The sequence below is a fragment of the Marmota flaviventris genome, chromosome 5, assembly GCF_047511675.1.
Source record: "Marmota flaviventris isolate mMarFla1 chromosome 5, mMarFla1.hap1, whole genome shotgun sequence".
Taxonomy (NCBI): Eukaryota; Metazoa; Chordata; class Mammalia; order Rodentia; family Sciuridae; genus Marmota; species Marmota flaviventris.
In genome coordinates, this window is record NC_092502.1 from 4459790 (window position 1) to 4484099 (window position 24310).

Sequence of the window (24310 nt, forward strand, 5' to 3'; positions counted from 1 at the left end):
AAGGAAAATAAAAACAGGGTTTTCAAAATGGGGAAGAAATGCAAGTTTCCTGTTCAAATGTTGATTAATGCATAAGTAAAATTATTTCAATCTTTCCTAGTATGGTTTGAAAAAAATTTGAGGAGTGAAGAACTAATCACTCAGACCTAAGCTCTTTTAGCAAAAATGATTATGTATGTACACATTTTAAAGAATGCAACATGTTGCTACTACCTACAACATCAAAAAAATATATAAGGCAGAAACAGAAATGGGGAAATATAAAGAAATATGAATGGTTATAGAGTGATGTCCAAACCACAGATATCTAAAATTCCCATTGGAAATATTATGGCTCCATTTAGACTTTCGTTTAGAGGGACTTCATAGGGAGGAACTGAGAGATGAATTCATGTTAAAGTATGAGAAGTGGAAGAAGACCAAGTTCACACTGGGAATCTCAAACTGCTGTGCATTGACTGTTGGGGACCATGTTCAGAAGCTCATTCTGAGGCAGCAGATCTTTCCTTTTATTTGCTAAGGTCATTCCAAAGAGCCTCATCCACAGACAACATTGTTCATAGCTTGGGAACTGATGTCTTTGGGAAATGTAAATGAACCCTATTTGTTCCTATACTTCAGGAGACAGCAGATGAAGTGTAAGCATACATCTTGCTTTCCTGTGAGGATATATCTTGGAAAGGGAGAAGGTCTAAAAAGAAAAAGACATACAAATTATACTTCCATGATACATTTCCTATATAGCGAGAAAAGAAGGAGTGGGAATAATCAATCCAAAGAATGTAAAATTCACAGTTTCAAACACAAGCCTCTAGAAGTTTCTTTGGAAATTTTAAAAAGAAGGAAAAAATGAAGTAGAATTTCTAAAAATGTAGTAGAAACCAAAGAGTTTTCTAGGTAATTTTGGAGGGAACCATTTTGAAACTGAGAGAAGGCAGCCCAGCTTCTTTCAGTTTATCTGCCTTCAGACCAAAGGTGAGACTATTCCTGGTCCAGAGATAATTGGAACCAGTATGGATTGGAAGAATTGGGGCAATGTGCAGCTACCAACTTCTCCCCTTCATACCTACCAGGTACCATGATATATGTGGCATCCATGTGGTTCATTCAGATGAGAAACCTAGCTTTATTTTTTTAGTTGTAAATGGACATAATATCTTTAGTTTTATTTATTCATTTTTAAGTGATGCAGAGGATTAAACTCAGGGCCTTAGGCATGCAAGCCAAGTGCTCTACCACTGAACTACAACCCTAGTCACAAACTAAATTTTCTATTATTATTATTACTACTATAGCAGTGCTTTGAAATGAAACCCTGTCTCTTGTCCTGCCAGTAATGTACTTTATTACTGAGATAAATTCTTATCTCCAGATAGCTAATTTTCTCTTCAGCCAGACATTTTATGAGAATATTTGAATAACTTTGAAGATATGCCATGACAGTCTCATTTTTTCCACCTAAAGTTTTTAGGGAGTTTGGTCCTTGAACACCAAGATATTTATCAGGTGTGTGTGTGTGTGTGTGTGTGTGTGTGTGTGTGTGTACGTGTGTTTGTTTGTGTGTGTGTGTGTATGTCAATGATATTGAAGTTAGGGAGTTTATTGATATATTATCATTCTGCAAGCTTTCAGATTATGTTTTATTACTATATCTCACTTTATCATGGAACATGCAGCTACAAACTTCTCACCCACATACCTACCAGGCACAACAATGTATGTGGAATCCATGTGAGATATTCAGAAGAGAATCAGTATTGTTGATGCATTTGTTGTTGTAAAAGTAGCTAGTTGTTCCTTTATCTATTTATTGTTCCCTCAACATAAAAAACTTGTCCTTGGGCATTCCAGGAATATACTTGCATTACTAAACGCCATGTTCATCCTTAGACTACTAATTTTCTGATAATGCAGCATGGCCATGAATACTTGAAAAACTGACAAGATCTACTAAACCAGATTCATTTTGTAAACAAAAGTCATTATTAAGTTTATACCTTGTAACGCAAGACAGTTATTCCTAATATATATATATATATATATATATATATATATATATATATATATATATATATATATATATATACATGTATATATACTTATATATATCACTAACTTTGAAATAGAAAGGTTTACTGATATATGATATTCTGTGAGCTTTCAGATAGCTTTTTCCTTTAGAATGTCATATCTAAATTCTTTATGTTTACCATATATTGTTTCATAGGCTTAGGACTTTTATCTTTTCATGAGAGTAGGTCAAGAAACTTGATATTGGTTACACCAGAGGATAGAGGAAAAAAAATTCAGCAGGGTTCCACACATATATTTTAAAAAAGAAGCATGCATACATACATGAATTGGCTGCTTTTCTAAAAGTAGATATCTGAACAAATTACTTCATATAAAATCTTTGATGGATACGATGTTTATTTAGCCTGAATTCCTATCATATATTTGGACTTACTAAATGTAAGATAAATGGATGCACAAGATATATAGTTATAATAAAATAGATTAAATAATTCTAATAGCATTAACTCAAGGTTACACAATTAATTCAGCCTTTTTACACAATTTATCCAGCTATTATTCTATTATTTCACCTTTGACATTGAAACTGTAAATATTCTCCTTTACTCATCTCACTGTAGATCACTGTGTTCTCCACAATTCTGCATCTGGATTTGGGTATATGTACCCTTGGCTATATTTTTTATGTTCACCAGAAACATGATCTCACATATGGTAAATTAGTGGATTTCCTCAGTGTCATGATAGAGTTGATACTGCATGTTTTGTTATATTATATTCCTGATATGTCTTCATCTCTGTCATATGACTGTCCTAAAAATGAAAAAAGAAAGAAACATAGAACACCTAAAGCCAAAGTAAATTTTATCAAGTAATTTTACCAGAATCAGCTCCATAGTAATTCAGCAGGAACATTATGTTGGTTTTGTCACATTCAAATTTTGTTCCTTGCTTTTCAGTATCTTGGGACTCAAGTGATTCCTGGAAGGTAAATCATCTTCTATGTTTGTGCTAAATTATTTTATTTATGTTAAATTGTGTTATTTTATATTGTATTGCTTATGTTAAATTAAAATATTATATATGTATCTAATAATAAGTAATATATTGTATATGATAATATATATTAACATAATATATCATTTATGTTAAAATATTATATTATTTATGTTAAATTATTCACTGAAAACTGGATTCAGTACACAGTATTTACTAATTATTTTGTCTGCAAGCAGATTGAGAATGCCATGAAACGCAAAGATTTTATACATCCTTCTGTCGATGGGGGGGGTGGTACATGGCTATTTCTGTGATATTTTCATTGAGACTAGCACCAAACATTGAAGTTCTTGTGTTAAGCAAGTATGCTGATTTTATAAAGTTAGGATGCAGGGCAACAAGTTGGAAAGTTGGGTCATATGGTGGTCATATTCCTAGTATCCTGAGGAATCTCCGTACTGCTTTCCATAGTGGAAGTCCTAAGTTTAGTCTCACAGTGTATGATGATGATGATGATGATGATGATGATGATGATGATTCTCCACATCCTCACCAGCACCTATAATTTGATTACTTGATAAGTGCTGTTCTGAATGGGTGAGCTGAAATATCAATGGAGTTTTAAATATTTTACCCTCAATATTTTGAAGATAGAAAATTTTTCATAATTTGCTATGCAATTTGTATATCTTGTTCATAGATGTGTCTGTCTATTGCTTTTCTCTATTTTCTAATTAGGTTGGTGAAATTCTCTTTAGCCCACAGAGGGGAGATTCCTCGTTTTTACTCAGCTAATTTCCCCTGGCACTGCTACAGTCTATTTCCTCTATGATTGCATATTATATTTCATCTAGTCACAGGCTATCTGTAGTGGCTCTCCAGTGTTTTCCTTCAGTGTGTGTTTTTAATATGTAGCAAAACATTGGTTAACCTTGCTGACTTCATCTCTGGAAATAGTTAGTTATACTCTAAGATCCTGTGCTGCCACCTTTCTCTACCGGAACACTTGTTAGTTCTTTCTTTGAGGGGAATTGTTGCATATTCTATCCAAATTGCATGTGCTGTTACATGCAAGTAAAATGTAGACATGCATTTCTTACTTCCTTCTACATTTTCTAAATGTAATTTTAACTCCATACATATTTTATTGAAATACATGAAATTTTGGAAGTTTCTGATGACTCAAATGAAGCAAGTATACAGTAGTGTTTCATTTCTACACAAGGTGACAGAATTTGAACTGTCTTATCACATCAAGTACCATAATTTAACACTAAAAATAGGCCATATGGTGCTAAAAATGTTGCATTCTGATTTACATCAAGTGCATTTATATAAACAGTTTTAAATATATTTTCTCTTCTTGCATGCATAGATTTGGTGGGTAATGCAATGATTGCTATTTACTTAAATACTTAGTTGTTTTAGATATAGACATGCCATTGACAGTGTTGTCAGAGAAAAACATTTCCCATGTCCTCATTAGGGTTTTACCTCATCAGCAGCCAGATGAAGAGAAGAGCTCAGCTTAACGTGTAATGCGTAGGATAGAGTCTTTTATGGAAATATTTGTTGCTCCAAATGTACTTGTAAAAGTTTTAATTCCCATGATTTTACATTTAGAAATATGGTGATGTCCAAATATGATGATGAAATCTTTATAAAATTCATTATTAACATTAATTTTTCCAGAGTGTCTCTGATAAACAGCCAAAGGATTATGCTTCTAGTATATCTGGTATGTCCCATCAAAGTGCAAAGAAGAGAGAAAATGAATATATAAAAAGTAAGTGTATATATATATAATAAAAAATACTTTGGAGAGAATATTGCCTTCATTCATGAGCAGTAGTCTATTCTTATTGTTTTAATGATGTTCCTTTTAAATAGCTAGAAAGAAAAAAGGAAGGCAATATGTGGCATATACTATTTTATTTCATTCACAGAATAAATTAGGGGTATTGCTAAAAAACTGAATTATGAATTGCATTTTTCTACATGTTATGATGCACAAGAGAATCAAAAAATAGAGAAGGAGGAAAGGAAAACTGATAAGTATAGTTAGTACAATGAGTCAATGAAGAAAAAAGCAGCAGTTGTACTCAGTGGAGGAAAGGAAATTCAAATCACCTATGAGAAGGAAAATAAAAACAGGGTTTTCAAAATGGGGAAGAAATGTAAGTTTCCATTTCAAATATCAATTAATACATAAGTAAAATTATTTCAATCTTTCTTAGTATGTTTTGAAAAAAAATTAAGAGTGAAGAACTAATCACTCAGGCCTAAGCTCTTTTAGCAAAAATTATTATGTATGTACAGATTTTAATGAATGCAACATGTTGCTACTACCTATAACAACAAAATTATATAGGGCAGAAACAAAAATGGGAATATAAAGAAATATGAATGGTTATAGAGTGATGTCCAAACCACAGATATCTAAAATTCCCATTGGAAATATTATGGCTCCATTTAGACTTTCATTTAGAGGGACTTTGTAGGGAGGAACTGAGAGATAAATTCATGTTAAAGTATGAGAAGTGGAAGAAGACCAAGTTCACACTGGGAATCTCAAACTGCTATGCATTGACTGTTGGGGACCATGTTCAGAAGCTCATTCTGAGGCAGTAGATCTTTCCTTCCACATTTCCATTATGAAAAACATTATATTTTTAAACTATGATAAACATTATTTGCTAAGGTCATTTCAATGAGCCTCATCCACAGACAACATTGTTCATAGCTAGGAAACTGATGTCCTTTGGGAAATGTAAATGAACCCTATTTGTTCCCATACTTCAGGAGACAAGCAGATGAAGTGTAAGCATACATCTTGCTTTTCTGTGAGGATATATCTTGGAAAGAGGGAAGGTCTCAAAAGACAAAGACATACAAATTATACTTCCATGATACATTTCCTATATAGGGAGGCAAGAAGGAGTGGGAATAATTGAACCAAAGAATGTAAAATTTACGGTTTCAAACAAAAGCCTCTAGAAGTTGCTTTGAAAATGTTTAAAGGAAGGGAAAAATGAAGAAGGAACCAACGAGTTTTCTATGTAATTTTGGAGGGAATCATGTTGAAACTGAGAGAAGGCAGCCCAACTTCTTTCAGTTTATCTGCCTTCAGACCAAAGGTGAGACTATTCCTGGTCCAGAGATGATTGGAACCAGTATGGACTGGAAGAATTGGGGCAATGTGCAGCTACCAACTTCTCCCCTTCATACCTATCAGGTACCGTGATATATGTGCCATTCATGTGATTCATTCAGCTGAGAAGCCTAGTGTTTTTGATGCTGCTAAATTTTTTATTATTAATATTATTACTGTATTGGTGCTTTGAAATAAAATCCTGTCCCTTGACCTGCCACTAATATACTTTATTATTGAGATAAATTCTCATCTCCAGATAGCTAATTTTCTGTTCATCCAGACATTGTATGAGAATACTTGAATAACTATCAAGATATGCCATGCCAGTTTCATTTTTTCTTCTAAAATCTTTAGTGAGTTTTCCCTTGAACACCAAGATGGTGGTTATTCTTTGTATATCAATAACATTGAAGTAAGGGAGTTTATTTATATATGATCACTCTGCAAGCTTTCAGATTATGGTGGTGGTTTGTTTTGTTTATTGTGGATCACTTCATTATGCAGCCTGTAGCTACAAACTTCTCATCTTCGTAAGTATCAGGCACCACAATGTGTGTGGAATCCTTATGAGATAGACAGATGAGTTCATACTGTCTTTGATGTATTTATTGTAAAGACAGCTAGTTGTTTACTTATTGGTTATGTTCCCTCAAAATGAAAACTTGGCCCTGGGCATTCTAGGAATGCACTCGCATTACTGAGCTCCATACTCATCCCTAGACTACTAATTTTCTGATAATGCAGCATGGCCATGAATACTTGAAAAGCTGACAAAAATCTACTAAACCAGATTCATTTTGTAAACAAAGTCTTTATTGAGTTTATACCTTGAAAACAAAGATTGTTATTCCTTGAATATATGACATTAACTTTGAAATAGAAATGTTTACTGATTTATGGTATTCTGTGAGCTTTCAGATCATTTTTCCTTTGGAATACCATATCTTAATTCTTTTTTAAAATATTTTTTAGTTGTAGTTTAAAATATTGTATTTTTTAGTTGTAGTTGATATACAATAAAAATACCTTTATTTTTATTTATTTACTTTTCTGTGGTGCTGAGGATTGAATCCAGCCCCCTGCACCACTGAGCCACAACCCCAGTCCCCATATCTTAATTCTTTATGTTTTTCATACATTGTTTCTTAGATGTGGGACCTGTATCTTCTCATGAGAGTGGGGTCAAGAAACTTGATATTGGTTAAACCAAAGGATAAAAGAAAAGAAATTTCATCAGTGTCCCACACGTGTATGATTAAAGAAACAAACAAACAAAAAAACCCAAAACAAACAAAATAGCTCCTTCATATATTAGCTGCTATTCTAAAAGCATGTATCTAAACAAATTACTTCATGTGAATTTCTTTGAAAAGAAATAGTGTTTATTTAGCCTGGAATAAAACGTAAGGATGGAAGAATGGACAAAAACTATCAGATATGGGGCTGGAATTATGGCTCAATGGTAGAGTGCTCGCCTAGCATGCATGAGGCACTGGGTTTGATCCTCAGAACCACATAAAAATAAAATAAAGATATAGTTTCCACCTAAAGCTAAAAAATAAATATTAAAAAATATATATCAGGTAATTTTTACAGTACAATTTTCTGCAAAGAGCTATGATAAACATCTACAATGCTAGCACACTTTCCACTCATTTTGTTTTAAATACAATATTTTGATAAAATTTGGCCCAATAGACCAGTGTCTATGTTTGCATAGATGTGTTGAAATTTTTTATAAAAAGCGTAAAAAAAGATTTTCAAAAGTAATCAGTAACTCAGATGTTTCTACGTGAAGTTCTCAAACTGGAGACATTAACCCTGTTTGTGGGATTATGAGGTGGTTTTTCTTTCCCCACAATGTTGTAAAAAGCTTATTGGAGAGCTAGGCTGTAGTTTCAGGTAATTGTGAGACTGAAAAAACAGATATTGCTTGAACTCAGTAGGTCAAGGCTATTCTGTGAAACACAAGAAAAACACATCTAAAAAAAATATTGACTCTATTATAACACTCAGTAAATCACCAGATCCATCAAACATTTGTTCTGTTTATGAACATTCCATGTTCTCCACCACTCATGGGTCAAATACTAAGTAAGAAATTACTCAATGTATAATCATACATTCTTCATTTTAATCCCTTTCCTATAAAATGAATACTGTTTATGGGATAAAATACTTTCTTGGAATTTAGACTAAGAGAAATAAATCCCCAAATACTTTTGTTTGGTCACATTTTATTGGTGTGTTTTGTTACTGGCTTTCCCTACATTGTTAGGGACCTTAATCCAAATCTTTTTACATGTTAAGCAGTTTATTTTCCACTGAGTTTCACCCACTGACTTCACGGATTCACTGGTGGGCTTGGTAAATCCAGGCTCAAGGAAATTGCCCACCAAGGACCTAAATGAGTTCCCTCAACATAGGAAGATGTTGCCATAGAAGAAACCACATGGTAAATGAAAGCAAAATTCACAGTTTCTGTGTTTTATTACACATCTCATTTGAAACCTTGAGTAACAGTCAGGAGCAGAATCTCCCTACCCAAGAGCCTAGCTTTTAATTTGTTCACTTCATTGAACTTTGTTATACATGGGCCACTGAAATTCTTCCATTTTCTGTATATCTGGAAACAGTCCCTCCATTACAGCATTCAGGCCTGCAATGCTCTCTCTTTATTCATCTCTATTTATTCACATGCCCCTCACATTCACCAACCCACAGCATTGAGAATGGTCTTGCTATTCTGAATATATGATCATTGGCCCTCTTTAGATTGAGGATGTCAAGCAATCTTAATTTTTTTAGAAATAACTCATGATACAAATTCTTTCTACCTCTGTATCTTTAGCCCTTTTCATGTCTGAACTCTCCTCTGGAAATTATCCTCACCAATCCCTTTATGTTCAGACAAATACTGTCCCACTTAACACTTGTCTCTATATCACGCTATAGATTTTTATGCTCTTACCATTTCCTGTGTCTTGATGATGTCCTCACTACTTAGGTCTCTGTTTTTTTCCAGAAAAGACACAAACCCTGGTTATCTCTTCTAGCTCTTCTAGCTCTTACCACATACTCAATCATGGATGGAAATATATAAAACTTTTGACACTAACATGATGTACAAGCAGCCCCCGTAATTCAGCACCACATAAAAATAAAATAAAGATATTGTTTCCACCTAAAACTAAAAAATATCAAAAGCAACTATCAGGTAATTTTTACAGTACAATTTTCTGCAAAGAACTTTGATAAACATCAAAGGAATAATTTTCAGGTCTAAGTAGTTGTAATACAGTACAAAAGCTGGTCAAGTATCTGAGGTAGCCCCAGGAAAAGCAAAACCAGTTTGTGTCAGGAATAACAGGCATAATAAAAAGTTATATGTATATATAAAACTTTCTGTGAATATATATCTCAAGAAAGAAAAGGAAAAGAAATATGAGTTCTCTTGATGAAGGTATAAATTGGAATTCTTATGATGAAGTGTAAATGTGATCAATCATTTGGGCTGCCAAAATGATGTATAGCAATTGTTTATAACTTACCCTTTGGATGAAGAAAAAGAAAACATTGTGATATTTCTTGTTTCCATGGTAATTTTTTTTTTTTTTGCAATTTTACCTTGAGTGGATGAACATGTGAATTATATGCATTCAACTTGGTGACACCCCATTTCTCTCCAAGTGGTATTCTGAAGTATTGAATCAGTAAAATTACTTTTTAAAGATCTCAATATATACTGGTACAGAGGGGGAATATCTGCAAATGTTGATATTTTATAAGTTGAGGCAGCCCAATGGCATGCTTTCTGCCAGACAGAGAATCTTACAGAAAACCTGTCTGCAAATTAAAAAAAAAAAAAAAAGGTTGGGATTTGAAATAAGTGCTACAGTTTTTGCCAACAATACACAAATCCCTGAATATAATATTCAGACCACACACAAACATAAATTTAAAGGTTTCAAAAAATAAATATTCACCTAAGAGTAAGCTTAAATTAAAATTATAGTTGGAAAACTTAACATATACTGTTGTTACAATTATTCCCTTTATTTGTATAGATTTTCACAATTCTAATTGTTTAAATAGTTAAGTAAATCTATTCATTAATCAACAGAGTCACATTTTGGCATGTCATCAGCAGAAGAACAGGAAAGTCTCAAGGACACTGAAAATAACCCACAACTGGTATGTGAATATGTCAATTTAAATTCCTGGTTTATTCCCCCCCACCCACTTTTTTTGCGCTCAGAATGTAAATTATGCCAAATGAAATGACCTCATAGAATACCCTTTTGTAATCCAAACATGGTTTAATATTTAAGTCTAAAGCAAATAACTTGTGATCAACATGAAAATAGCTTAGGAAACATAGTGGACTAAGGGTAAGTTTTGTAAGAGCAATTGAACAATTTTTTGAATATTGAGTGCTTTTATCTCTGTAACCTCATTTAATGATGAAGAATAATTTTGAAACTTATAAATAGCCAGTTGAAATTATGAACATATAACTTAGTAGCCACTGAAAACTCTTGCTCACTGTCATTTTTCTCAAAGCACCCATTTGAAAGAGGCAGTGCCCCTGTGGATCTCTGTTCTACAAACTGCCCAACAGGCACAACCCATCTCTTTCTTATAAAAGTTTTCAGCCCATTTCTGACAATCACTACTCTGAGTCCATATGATCAAGTTGAACATCTACCATCCTGTGAGGATAGCTGGGGTAGCTTCTTGTAGCTACAAGACATGTAGTGGTTTCTGATCTTTTCACACAGAGTCCCTACAATTGGACTCTTCTAAAAGGGTTTTGTAGTGAGGAATCTATTGGAATTCACTAGGTGAGTGACTCCGACCACTGTGTGGTGGAAATGGGGGCAACTACTCCCAATGCCTCTCAGCAGAGTAGGTTGAATATCTTGAATGTCTGCTCATGTGTGTGATTTTGCATGCAGTCAATTTTCTACCAGACTCACATATGCCATGTGCTGTCATGACAGTTTTCTATCAGACACATCTGTATCATAAGCTGCAAATACTGCATTTCAATGAAAGTGCCATGAGATACTTTAGATTAGGTAGACCACAAGACCATGCTCTAGCTGCCCAGAGGTCTCAGCAAATCTATATCTGAGTTCTCTCATACACCCACCTTGATTGTTGTTGTGGGTTCCTCCAACTCACTGTTTTTATGCAATAGTTCAGTCTTAGAAAAGTTAAAAAAAGAAAGGCTTTGTTTTCTGATATCCTAGTAAGCATGCTTAGATAAAAGAGAGAAGAGGCTCCTATCATTTTTCTCAAAGTACCTATTTGAAAGAGGCAGTCACTACTGTGCATGCACTCAAATTCTGCCTTGAAGTTTCTGCAGTGCACCCATTTTTTTTTTTTTAACAAACTCATTAGAATCCAAGTCTCTCAATGGGTAAGAAAGTTATATTTAAATTTAGAGTAATCTAAATTATGTTTCTATTGTTTTTGTATAAAATATCATGTGTATAAAATAAGGGAGGTTTTGATGATATAATATTTATAATTTAGAAATTTTTAGAGCACTATTTTATATATTATGTGGGTTTCATTTTGACATAATAGTGTACTATGAAAAACTATTATGCTCAAATTCTGTGCCAAGTATCTCCACACGAACTTTTTCAATTCTTCTTTTTATGAACATCTGAATCATTTCCCAAACTTTCTAATTATGATTTCCACTGTAATATTGAAGTTCATATGTCATGTGTGTATACTAATTTTAGTACACAGGTACAAATAGCAAGGGGTGAAAAACCTGGGTCATATGGTGATTATATTCCTAGTATTCTGAGGACTTTCCATATTCCGTTCCAGAGTGGAAGTCCTAATTTTCAGTCTCACAGTGTATGATTGTTTTTCCCCACATCCTCCTCAGCACTTATTATTTGAATACTTGATAATTGCCATTCTGATAGGGGTGAGCTGAACTGTCAATGGAGTTGTGAATGATATTTTCGTGAATGCTAGAGATGTTGAAATTATTTTCATATGTGTTTAGGCAATTTGTTTCTTTTTTATTTTGAGGCCTGTTTATTTATTGCTTTCCTCCATTTACTAATTGAATTGCTGAGATTCTCTTAAACCCACCAGAGGGGAGATTCTTCTCTTTTGCCCAGCTATGTTTCTCCTGGCACTGTTGCATCTTATTTCATTTATGAATGCATTCTGCTTTTAAAAGCCAATATTTCTGGAGTTTATCTAGTCACTGGCTCTCTGTAGTGGCTTTCCACAGCCCATTTTTTGTTATGCAGTCACACACATTTTATTCCCAACTATGAAAATAATCAGTGAGTAAGCACTGTATGATTCTGTTCTGCCATGTTTCTCCACTAGAACACCTTTTATTCTTTCTTCGATGGAAAATGTTGCATACTCTACCCAAATTGTGTGTGCTGTTATGTCCCAGTAAAATATAGGCACATTTATTTCCACATTTTCTCCTTTGTTAAAATAATGAGATTTGACTCAGTAAATATTTTGCTGAAAGATATTAAATTTTGGAAGTGTCTGACAACTGAAATGAACCAAGTGAACAATGTTTCCTTACTAATTCTGGTGATAGAATTGAAACTCTCTTATGACATCAAGTATCAATTTATCACTAAAAATTTGGCCATCCATTATTTAAATGCATAAAGCTATATAACATGAAGTACATTTCTCAAAAGAGTTTTAAATAAGTATTCTACTGCATTTGTGGATTTGCTATGGAATGGAAATTTGACTAATTAAGCTGATGCTAGTTGATTTGGATGTAGGGACCTCAGATTTTGTTTCCAGGAAACACATTCCTTATGTCCTCCATCTGAGTTTTAACCCATCAACAGAGAGATGAAGAGAAAAATTTAGTTTCATTTGGAGTGCATGGGAGAGTGTCTCTTATGGAAATTTTTGTTTCTCAAAATGTACTGGTCTAAATTCTAATTCCCATGATTTCACAACTAGAAATATGGTGATGTCTAAAAGAAATGATAAAACCTGTATTCAACTCATTTTTGATATAAATTTTATCAGAATGAAACTGAGCAACATCCACAGGTGTGTACTTCTGGTATATCTGATGAGTCCTATCAAAGAGGAAAGAAGATAGTAAATGGACCAGTACAAGGTAAGAACCTTATAGGATACAAAATACATTGATGAGAAAATTGCATTAAAACATGAGCAATAGTATATTCTAATTGTTCACACAGTTCAACTGTTAAATATCTAATAAGAAAAAAAGTTAATAAGTGACATATCTTATTAGGTTTCAGCCCACAGGTATTGCAAAGAAACTGAAATGTGAGTTGCATTTTTGATACATGCTTCAATCACAGAAAATTCATAAATAACAAAAAGGAGCAAAGAAGAGGGAATAAAAATTGAGAAAGGAAGTGATTATAGAGGGAGTCAATGAAGGAAAAGGAAGAAGGTATAGTCAGTGAAGGAAAGGAAATTCAGGTCTCCTATGAGAAGAAAAAAGAGCAGAGCTTTCAAAAATATGGCAAAAAACATGAGTTCCAAAGTTAAATGAGGCATAAAGTAAAATTTCCCCATACTTCATAAATTAGGAAATACTGAAGAAAAATTTGCACTTTATGTGGTTTTGTCCCTAAGTATAGGATCCAATATCCCACACTATCATTATTCTCAAAGGACCCCTTTGAAAGAGGCAGTGCATCTGTTGACCTGTACTCTACAAACTGTTCAACAGGCACTATACACCTTTTCCTTATCGAAGTTTTCAGCACATTCCTGTTAGTCACTTTCTGAAGCCCATACACTCTGTGTTAACATTCAACATCCTTTGAGCATCAAATCAGACCTGATGGACTACATAGAAAAAGGAATAAATTCCAGGTCAAGTGGTTATCACCCAGTACAAAAGCAGGTCAACATATGAGGTAGCACCAGGGGGGCAATACCAGTTTATTTGAGGAATAACAGGCACTATGAGGAGTGCTTCCAAAACCAGAGCGAATCCTGATAGAAGAAATGCAAAAAAAAGGAAAAGAAAGAAGCAAGGAGTTCACTGGTAAATGTGTAACTGTCAACAACTTTATTTTGCTTTGTTTTGTTTTGCAGACACCAAACATTATATGCAGTAGTTATTTAAAAGTTATTATAAGGAAAAAAAATAAAGTAAACAGTGTGAAGTTAATTCTTTCCATTGTAATTTTCACATTTTTTTTCTGCAAAATATCCTTTTTCTTTGAATGAGTAAAACTTTTAGTTATCATATGCATTGAACATGGTGACCTCTAGGGTCTTAAGTATAATTACTCTGTAAATAACTCAATGTGCCTAGGATAAAGAGGGGAACATCTATGACTTCAGATGCTAGGGCAGGCTGATGGCAGGTTTTCATTCAGCCAGGGAATTTACAGACCTCCTGTCTCCAAATATAAAAGGCCTGGATTTGAAGTGAGTGCTACAGCTCTTGCCATGGATTCACAGGTCCCTGGGTACAATCACTAGGCCCCAACACAAACAACAATCAAAAAGTTTCAAACAACATAAACATTCACCTAAAGTTAAGCTTAACTTAAAAAATATAATTGTGAGGATTAAATTATATGATTATTAAAATTTCCCCTTTTTATTTGGGTAGGTTTTCACTCATTCTAACAGTTCTAAGTAAAACTATACATTTGTCAACAGAGTCACATTCGGACATGTCATCAGCAGAAAAGAAGGAGAGGCTTATGGGCACTGAAAAAAGCCAGGAACCGGTATGTAAATGGATCAGTTTAAATTCCTGGTGTATTTCTCTTTGCTTTGATTCCAGAAGGTAAATTAGGCCAAATGAAATGACCTCTTAGCATAGGATTTTGGGAATCAAACATCATAATTTCCACTCACATCTAAAAGAATGTAACTGGACATGAACATTAAAATAGTATTAGAAATCAAGGAAGCTTAATGGCAAACTGTATTCTAGCAATTGAGGCAATTATTTGAATATTCTTTCAGTTTTCTTCTATGTGATCTCCCTACGTGATGAGAAAATGAGACTTAAAAAAAAACAGTAAAAAAAAAAGGAAAATATATAAATAAAATGGCCAGTGAACACATTCTTATTAAAAGACCATCTTTCCCAAAGGCTCAAAATTTTAGTTTCTCATTACCAGTAATTCATGCATGGGTTAAAGATTCCATTCTCTCTCAACTCCAATGTCTTAGTCTAAGACAAGGCAAGAAATAGGCTTAATTAGAAACCAAAGAGTCTGTTAATGAAATCAGAATTTTTCAGGAGGTATACATCTGTTAAGGTACAAACAACTTTCTAGTTCATTTTCTTTTTCTTTTCATGCAAGATCAATAAAATTACTAAATGTTTTTATTAGACCTCTTTAGTGGATGTTAGGAAGAAGACCTTGGATGAAGTTTTTGACAGTTTGTGGAATTTTGGAGGTGTCTTAATGCCTCTCTTTCTCCTGTTGCTTTTGTTATTTTTCATGCATTTGAATGGATTTCTCTTCCATGTCATGTATGTGTCTTTTAAGAGTGCAGGTTAATCTATGTGATGTGTCTGGAGCATGGCATATATTTTGGCATCAAACCTATAAATGAACATTTAACAAGCTATATTCACTCACTAGCATCTCGTCTTTTGGAAAGAATAAGTTCTGGAAATAAACATACCTTTAAACAAAACATATATCACATGCAAATAAAATTTAGCTTTTAAATGATATCTAAAACAGCACAAAATTAAAAGAAGGAGTAGGTAATAATAATGTTCATCTTGCAAGACAAAAAAAGCCTCAGGGATAATAAGATTATCATAATAATTTTAAAAAGAACAGAGAATGAAAGTGGTGAGAGTAAGCAGAGACTGAAAAGGAGATGAGGATCAAATTCAAAGAAATGAGAATAGAAGGAGATTTCAAATGGAATAAAAAAGGGATCCAGCAACCAAAATATGAAATGAATGAAAATATATTAGAAAATCAGAACATGAAAAAAACAAATGACATGGAAATCCCATACAAAAACAAAGAAAAAACTGAAAAGAGCAAGAACAACTTTTTCAGATTTCACTTTTACTAAAGCAAATGATATGGAGACAATTTTGGGGGGGTATTTCTAATTTTGAAAGCATATAACTATTAGGGGTTTTTGAGATGCAAAAACGGTTCAGCAGGTTTTTGTTGTTGTTGTTGTTGTTATTGTTTTTGCACTAGCTTCAAACAGCCTACCATGATAGTGGAGAGTACAAGCTGATCTTCTTTGCTCCTTTCTCTCCCACACCTCCCAGAGAATGCTGAGGGAACATTGAAAGTTGCAGAGGCAATGCACACTTAGTATTAGTTTATGTACTCAGAGACATGGGTCTATAAAATGTAGAAATTGCCTGATAAACCCTGTGGTCCATGGAGGCTGGGGACTAATCTGTAATGCAGACCCCAATTATGGAATTCCTTACTCAGTGGTCTTATACTGTGCATGATTCCAAGTCACTGAGGCCTTTTCCTACAACCTCTTGGAGCATGAGAGACATGGCCTGGTTTCAGAATCTATGACTTCTTCTGAGAACTTAGTGAAAATTCCATTCTACTGATCCTGCCCAAGCACTTCTGGAATCTTCTGTCCCTTGAATTCTCAACTACCAGTTCTTGCTTACTATCATTATTCCCAAAGCACCAGTTTGAAAGAGGCAATACCTCTGTGGACCTCTACTCTACAGAATGACCACAGCAGCAATACACATCTTCCTGATGAGATCTTTCAGCACATGCCTGTCACTCACTAACCTGAGCCCATAAGTTCAGTAACAATTCAGTTATCTGAAGAATGGTGGCTACAGCATTATGGAAATATAAGGTATGCAGGGGTACCTGATCTTTAACACAGAGTGACTAAAATTAGACCCCACTGAGAGCCTTTGTCCTCAGGAAATATTGTAATTCTTAAGAGGGTGCCTCCAACTGCCTGTGTGATGTTAATGGGGGTAACTATTCCAATTATTCTAGTATTCATTTTCATGTTTATGATATTGCATGCAGCCTTTTTCTACCAGACTTAACCTTGGCACTTGCTGGAAACAAAATGATTCCATGACAGAGCCATGAGCTTCTATTCTTTTTTTATTAAATTATTTATCCACTCTAATTTGTTACACACAATGGCAAAATGCAATTCATTTCATATTACACATATAGAGCACAATTTTTCACTGATTGTACACGATGTATTATTACACCATTCGTGTCTTCATATATGTACTTATAGTAATGATGTCTAACTCATTCCACCATCATTCCTACCCCCTTAACCCTCCCTTCCCCTCCCTCCCCTTTGCCCTATCTAAAGATCTTCCATTCCTCCCATGCTCCCCACCCATCACCATTATGAGTCAGCATCCTCATATCAAAGAAAACATTCAGCATTTATTTTTCTGGGATTAGCTTTCTTCACAAAGCATTATATTCTCCAATTCCATCCATTTACCTGCAAATACCATGATTTTTTTCTCTTTAATGCTGAGTAGGGCTCCATTGTGTATATATACCCAGGTTTCCCAAGCCATTCATCTACTAAAGGGCAAATGGGTTGGTTCCACAATTAAACTATTTTGAATTGTGCTGCTATAAACATTGATAAGGCCAAGTCCCTATAGTATGCTGTTTTTAAGTCCTTTGGGTATAAGCCAAGAAGTGAGATAGCTGAGTCAATCGTGATTTCATTCCAAATTTTCCAAGGTATCTCCATACTGCATTCCAGATTGGCTGAACTAATTTTCAGGTCCACCACCAATTTCTGTCTAATTGTGACAGAAACCACTGTAAACATTGAAGTAAATGTGTCTCATGTGTATACAGAAATTATTAGACTTTGTAAATAAGAAGAAGGGTTGGGAAACCTAGGTCATATGATGTTCATATCCCTAGTACTCTGAAACTCTCCATACTATGTTCCAAATGGAAAGTCCTAATTTTCAGTATCACAGAGTATGCTTGTATATTTTTACCCATGTCCTCTCCAGCACTGATTATTTGAATACTTTAAGAATGCCTATCTGACTGGCATGGGCTGAAATATCAATGGACTTTTGGATGGTATTTCCTTGAATGCTACATATGTTTAATTTTTTTTTTCACAAAAATATGGTGAGGTAAGTATTCAGCTCTTCTATCAGAAGAGGAAGTGAGAGTCAAAGACACTAGGATCCTTCCCCACAGCAAAACACATTGTCATGACTTAGTTATGACAAGCTTCAGGAATAGAGGGTTGGATGGTATTACCCTGAATGCTAAATATGTTTAATTTTTTTATGTATTTGTAGGGAAATTGTATTTTTTGTTTTGAGAACTGTCTATCCCTGCTTTTCTTAATTTCTTATTTGGAGGGGTGAGATTCTCCTCAGCTCACCAGTCAGCATATTCCTCTCTCATAGCAAGCTAGTTTTCCCTACTGCGGCTTTACACTATTTCTTCCACGAAAGCATTTCCTCTTTGAGTATCTCATATTTCTGGTTTCATCTGGTCACAGGCTCTCCATTGTGTCACTCCTGTGATTTCCAACAGCCTGTCTTTTTCTTCAAGCAGCAATGCACCAGTTCAAATGACTCCCACCTCTGCAAATAGTCAGCTTTTCAGAGATGGGAGTCACCTTTCTCTTTTGAAATACCTCTTAGTTTCTTCTCCAATGAAAGTGTTGCATACTTTACCCAAGTGTGTGTGCTGTTATGTTCATGTTACATACAGACACATTTCCTCACTATATTTTACTTTTTTAAAATAAGTTTTGACTCGGTAAATATTTTGCTGAAGTGCATTAAGTTTTCGAAGTCTCTGATGAATAAATGAAGCAAGTACAACAGTTTATCATTCCTACACAAGGTGACAGAATTGAAACTCTCATCTTACCAAGTATCATTCTTTCAGAATAAAAAATTGGCCATTCAAATTTAAAATGCTATGGAACACCAAGTGCCATTCTTAAAAGTGTTTCAAAGCATTTTTAGAACTGCTGGGCAGTGCAAAGTTGACTGATTATATACTGATGCTAGTTGTTTGGGGTATATGCTTGTCAGTGTGTATATTCGGAGGGAACACAGTTCCTATGTCCCTCATCTTGGCTTTATCCAATCAGTAGCCAGAATGATATATGAGCTCAGTTAATCTGAACTGCCTAGGACAGTGAAACTTGTACAATATATTCTTGTTCAAAATGCACTCATCTAATTTCTAATTCTGATGATTTCACAAATATATATATGGTGATAAGTAATATGTGATGATTAAAACTTCATGCAACTTATTATTGGTATTACTTTCCCCAGAGTGTCTGTAAGCAACCTACAGAAGCTTGTGCTTCCAGTATATCTGTTGGGTCCTATACACAAGCAAAGAATAGAACAAACGAACATGGAGAAGGTAAGAATGACAAAAAATGCAAAAGACATTGGTGAGCGTATTGCTTTAAAGCAAGAGCACTAAAATATTGTAATTGTTCCAAGAGTGTATGTATTATCTAGTAAGGAAAAAGAAATATAATGAGTCATATTGTATTAGGTTTCTGTCACAGGTTAAACTGGGGATATTGCTAAAAAATCTGAATTATGAGTTGCATTTTGAGACATGCTTCAATCAAAGTAAAATAGAAATGAAAGAGAAGAAGAGGATATGAACACTGAGACAGGCATTAATTACAGGGAGTCAATGAAGGAAGAGGTAGCAGTTGTACTCAGTGGAAGGAAGGACCCTCAGTTACATAAGAGGGGGGGAAAGAGCAGCATTTTCAAAATTTGGGAAGCATTTTTGAGTTTCCAGGTCCAAAGCTGAATGAAGTGTAAAGTAAAAATTTTCCAACATTCCTGACTTAGTCACAGTTGGAATGGAATAAAATTGAGGAGTGAAGAAGGAATTCCCACATTGTCAAGTTTGTTTATCACAAAAGATTCTTCATGTATAAAATCTAATGACACCAAATGTGTTGCTACTCTGTACAAAAAAAATGTATAGGGTAGAAACACCAATTAGGAAAGTGGAAAGAAATAGAAATGGTTACAGAGTGGTCCCCAAATTCACAGATATCTAAAACTAAATTTGGAAAGATAATAGCTTGACTGAACTTTCATTTGAGGGTAACATCCTAGGGAGAAACCCAGAGCTACATTCTAGTTAAGGTAGAGGCAATGGATTCCAACAAAATTTATACTAGATCTCTCAAACTATAATGAATCATCTGTTGAGGCCATGATCAGAAGCTCATTGTGACTCAGAAGTTCTTTCCTTCTACATTTCCTATAGATTCTAAGGTGATTGCAATGATCCTGGTATGCCCACAGCATTTTTTGTAGCCAGGCAAAGAATGTCCCTGTGGGACAAAAAAAAAAAAAAAAAAAAAAAAAAAAAAAACGCTAGTAGACCCTACAAACCAAGATAGAAGAAGATCAACTGCCAGAATAAATGTTGCAATAATTATGTGCATATTTCTTAGGTAGTGGGGATAACACAAAAGACAAAAATTTAAAAATTACATTTCTAACATAAAATTGCTACATTGCCAGGAAGGAAGGAGTTTGAATAACCCATACAAAAAAACAGAAAATGGAAATAAAATAGTCTCCTGCTCTAGAGGGTTTTATGAAAAACTAGGAGAGAGGCAAAATGAGGAAGAAAATAAAGAAGTCAGCAAGGAAATTTTAGAGGGGAAAATGATAAAATGCAATTCAGCATTTTTCAGTGTGCCTGCCTTCAAACCAAAAGTGGGATGATTCCTGGTCCCCAGGTGATTGAAACAAGTAGGGACTGGAAAAATCAGGGCAACCTGCTGTACAAATCTGTCCTGCACACCCACCAGGCCCCACCATGTGTGTGGCATCCTAAGAGTGATTTAGATCAGTGACCAAGTGTTTTTGAAAATTTGTTTTTTTCAAAGATAGTTTTATTTTTGATTATTATTATTATTATTATTATCATTATTATTATTATTATTTTGGTTCTTTGGAATGAAACCATGTCCCTTTGTGCTACAGGAATACATTCCACTCCTGTGCTAAATTCTGATAACTAATTTTTGGATCGGCCAGCACACTCAAAAAAATATGTGAAATCATGACTGTATGTGTTATGGCAGACTCATTTTTAAACTAGAATTCCTTATGGAATTTATTCCTCAAATACTAAGAGTGTTACTAATGTGTTTATGTGACAGTCTTTTGAGTCCTGTCAATTCTGCCTGCTTTCAGATCACAGATTGCTGTGGATGACCATATCTAAATTCTTTATGCTTTCTCATATTTTTTAAGATGCAGGACCTGTATCTTCGTACACGGGTGAAAAGGGTAACCCGATATCCACTAAAACAGAGGAAGCAGGATTAGAAGATGTGCCACAGTCCCAGATGGGTATGAAAAAACAATCATGTTCATATTAGCTGTTATTCTAAATGCATATATCTGATCCTATTAGTTCAGAAAAAAAATAACTGATAAGAAATAAAGTATACCTTGCCCTGGATCTTGAGGTACAGGATACTTAGGTATAATAAAATGGATTAAACAATTCATAGGTCACTTGACATATGTGCTGCCATCTGACTACTTCAGCTTTGACATTGAAATTCTCCGTATTCGTCTTTCTTTCTCTGAATACAGATCTCTGTGGTCTCCAGCATTCTGCGTCTTCACATTTGTATATGTACCCTTGCCGAATTATTTATAATGATCACAAAGGTGTTCTTACCTTTTGAAACTCAACTGCAAGACTTATTTACTAAAGATATATTGTCAATATTCATTTAGAACATTTCAGTCTTGTGATCAACAAAAATCCCCAAACTTAAAACTCCAAAGCTAATGTAATCTTTATCAATGCTAATAAAAATAGTTATCATTGGACTGAGCTCTGTACTCACTTAGTAGGAATATGAGTGTGTTTTCTTTTTATGTTCAGATTTTATTGATTATGTATTTCATTTGCTTTTCAGTATCTAAAGACGTACATGCTTTATACAAGGTAAATCATCTTCTATGTTTGTGTTATATTATTAAATGCATGCTGTATGCACTGTAAAATATTTACGTATTATCTTGTCTCCAAGCACATGAAGCCTACCATTAAAAGCAAAGATACAGCTCTCAAAAAACAAAAATGGTGGAAGCAAAAAATAAAACGGAAATCAGGTAACTTTTGCAGTACAACTTCTATAAAACTACCTATGATTAAACCTTGGAAATGATAGCAAACTTTTCACTCCTGATATATCCATTTGTGCCATGTGTTGGGAGGATTTGCCCCATCAGGTCTGTGTTGGTGGTGCATCCACATTTCAAAATATTTCTGTAAATCTATGAGGAAAAGATGTTTTAAAATAACCTATATCCTAGGTGTTTCTACAATTAAACTTCCCAAATCGGAGTCATGACACTTGTCAGTTGGATTGTGAGGCTGATTTTTCTTCCCAACCCAATTTTAAAAGTAGGTCCAGGGGAGCAGGATTGAAATCCAGAATCCTGAGATGATGAGGACTTGTATTTTTCTTGAAGCCAAGATGTCAAGGCCGGTCTGTGAAATACAAGAAAATCTAATTTAAAAGACAATGTGCACTCTACCCTGACATCTAGTGTATCAACCAAATGCATCAAACTTGTTTTTATGCTAATTAGGTACTGACTTTGACAACTCTTGTGGTCAGTTTGAGGCAAGAAATAATAAAAGGAATGATCATATATACTTTAGTTTATCCCTTGCTTCTAAAGTGAACATTTGCTGGTGAACACTCTTTCCTGAAATTTTATCTCAGAGTAATCAATCCATAAATTCTTCCACATCCCAATGGAGTCTTTGCTCATTATTCTTTGACTTGTTGTTTGTCTGTTACCTCTGTATGGTAAAAACAGAACCCAGATCCTTTTGAAGACATTCCTTCATTCAGTCCTGCATCAACCCCATAGTGCACTTTTGCATTTTCTTTATTCATCTCCATTCATGATCATGCCCCTCAAGCTCATGTGCCCACAGATTTGAGATAGTTCCAGCTATATATGGATACATGGCCTAGATGAAAGTGTTAGCTCTGTGTATGTCCAACCATCTCAACATTTCGAGGCATCTTTCACAATGCAAATTCTTCCTAACTGTATGTTTAGCCCGTTTCTACCTGCATGATCTTCTGGCAGTTTTCACCAATCCCTGTATCATCAGACATATACCGTCCCCCTTAACCCTTGTCTCTATGTCATGCTATAGCCTTCCACATTTTCACCATTCTCTGCCTCTGGCTGATGGCCTCACTCCTCGAGTCTCCGTTCATCCCTACCTCGAGAAAAGACACCATCCACGCCAAGTGTTATTGCCTCAGGCACTTACCTGACACTCAATTATGGGGTGTTCAAACCTGTGTGTTTTAAGAACATCTCCTGTAGTCCAGGACCTAGTGAACTAGACAGAGAATGAATAACTTACAGGCCAACTGATTTTTACTCAGTACAATTGCGGGTCAAGATCTGAGATAGCTAACGCCAGAGAAGCAAAAACAGTTTATGTCAGGAATAATAGGCACCATGAGTAATGCTTCCAAAAACAGAGTGAATCCTAACAGAAGAAATGCAGGTAAAGGAAAGGAAAGGAATATGTGGTTCACTGTCAAAGGTATCACAGTGACCGTATATACACATACTTTTTTGTTGACACCAAAGTTACATGCAGTGGTTCATTAAAAATTACTATTAGGAAAAAGACATAGTAAACAGTGTGAAGTGTCTTCTTTCCATTGTAATTTTAGCATTTTTTTCTTCAAAATATCATTTTTCTTTGAGTGGTTGAATCTTTGAGATATCATGTGCATTGAATATGGTGAACTCTTGTTTTGTTGAAGCATTAGATTAGTAAAAATCCCTGCTAAATCACTCAATACTCCCTGGGTGAAGAGGGACTCATCTGTAATTTCAGCTTAGTTAGAGACTGAGGCAGGCTGATGTCAGGTTCCCAGTGAGCCAGGGAATATTCAGACACTCTGTCTTCAAAAATAAATAAATAAATAAAAATAAAGGCCTTTTATTTGAAGTAAGTACTTGCGTTCTTGCCAAGGATACACATGGCTCTGGGTACAGCCACCAAGCTGACACAAGAATCCAAAAATTTCCAACAGCAT

The 24310-nt window shown here is 34.5% G+C and overlaps 1 protein-coding gene across 1 annotated transcript in view; it reads left to right on the forward strand.

The window, feature by feature from the left end:
- Window positions 1-24310, forward strand: part of LOC139705838 (titin homolog) — a 128834-nt gene that overhangs the window by 22002 nt on the left and 82522 nt on the right. Inside the window, exons 13-21 of the mRNA XM_071612740.1 lie at window positions 2994-3022; window positions 4726-4819; window positions 10311-10381; window positions 13238-13331; window positions 14867-14937; window positions 19494-19587; window positions 21465-21563; window positions 22145-22173; window positions 22259-22340. Of these exons, the coding sequence (XP_071468841.1) occupies window positions 2994-3022; window positions 4726-4819; window positions 10311-10381; window positions 13238-13331; window positions 14867-14937; window positions 19494-19587; window positions 21465-21563; window positions 22145-22173; window positions 22259-22340 (663 nt within the window). The remainder of the gene's footprint in view (window positions 1-2993; window positions 3023-4725; window positions 4820-10310; window positions 10382-13237; window positions 13332-14866; window positions 14938-19493; window positions 19588-21464; window positions 21564-22144; window positions 22174-22258; window positions 22341-24310) is intronic.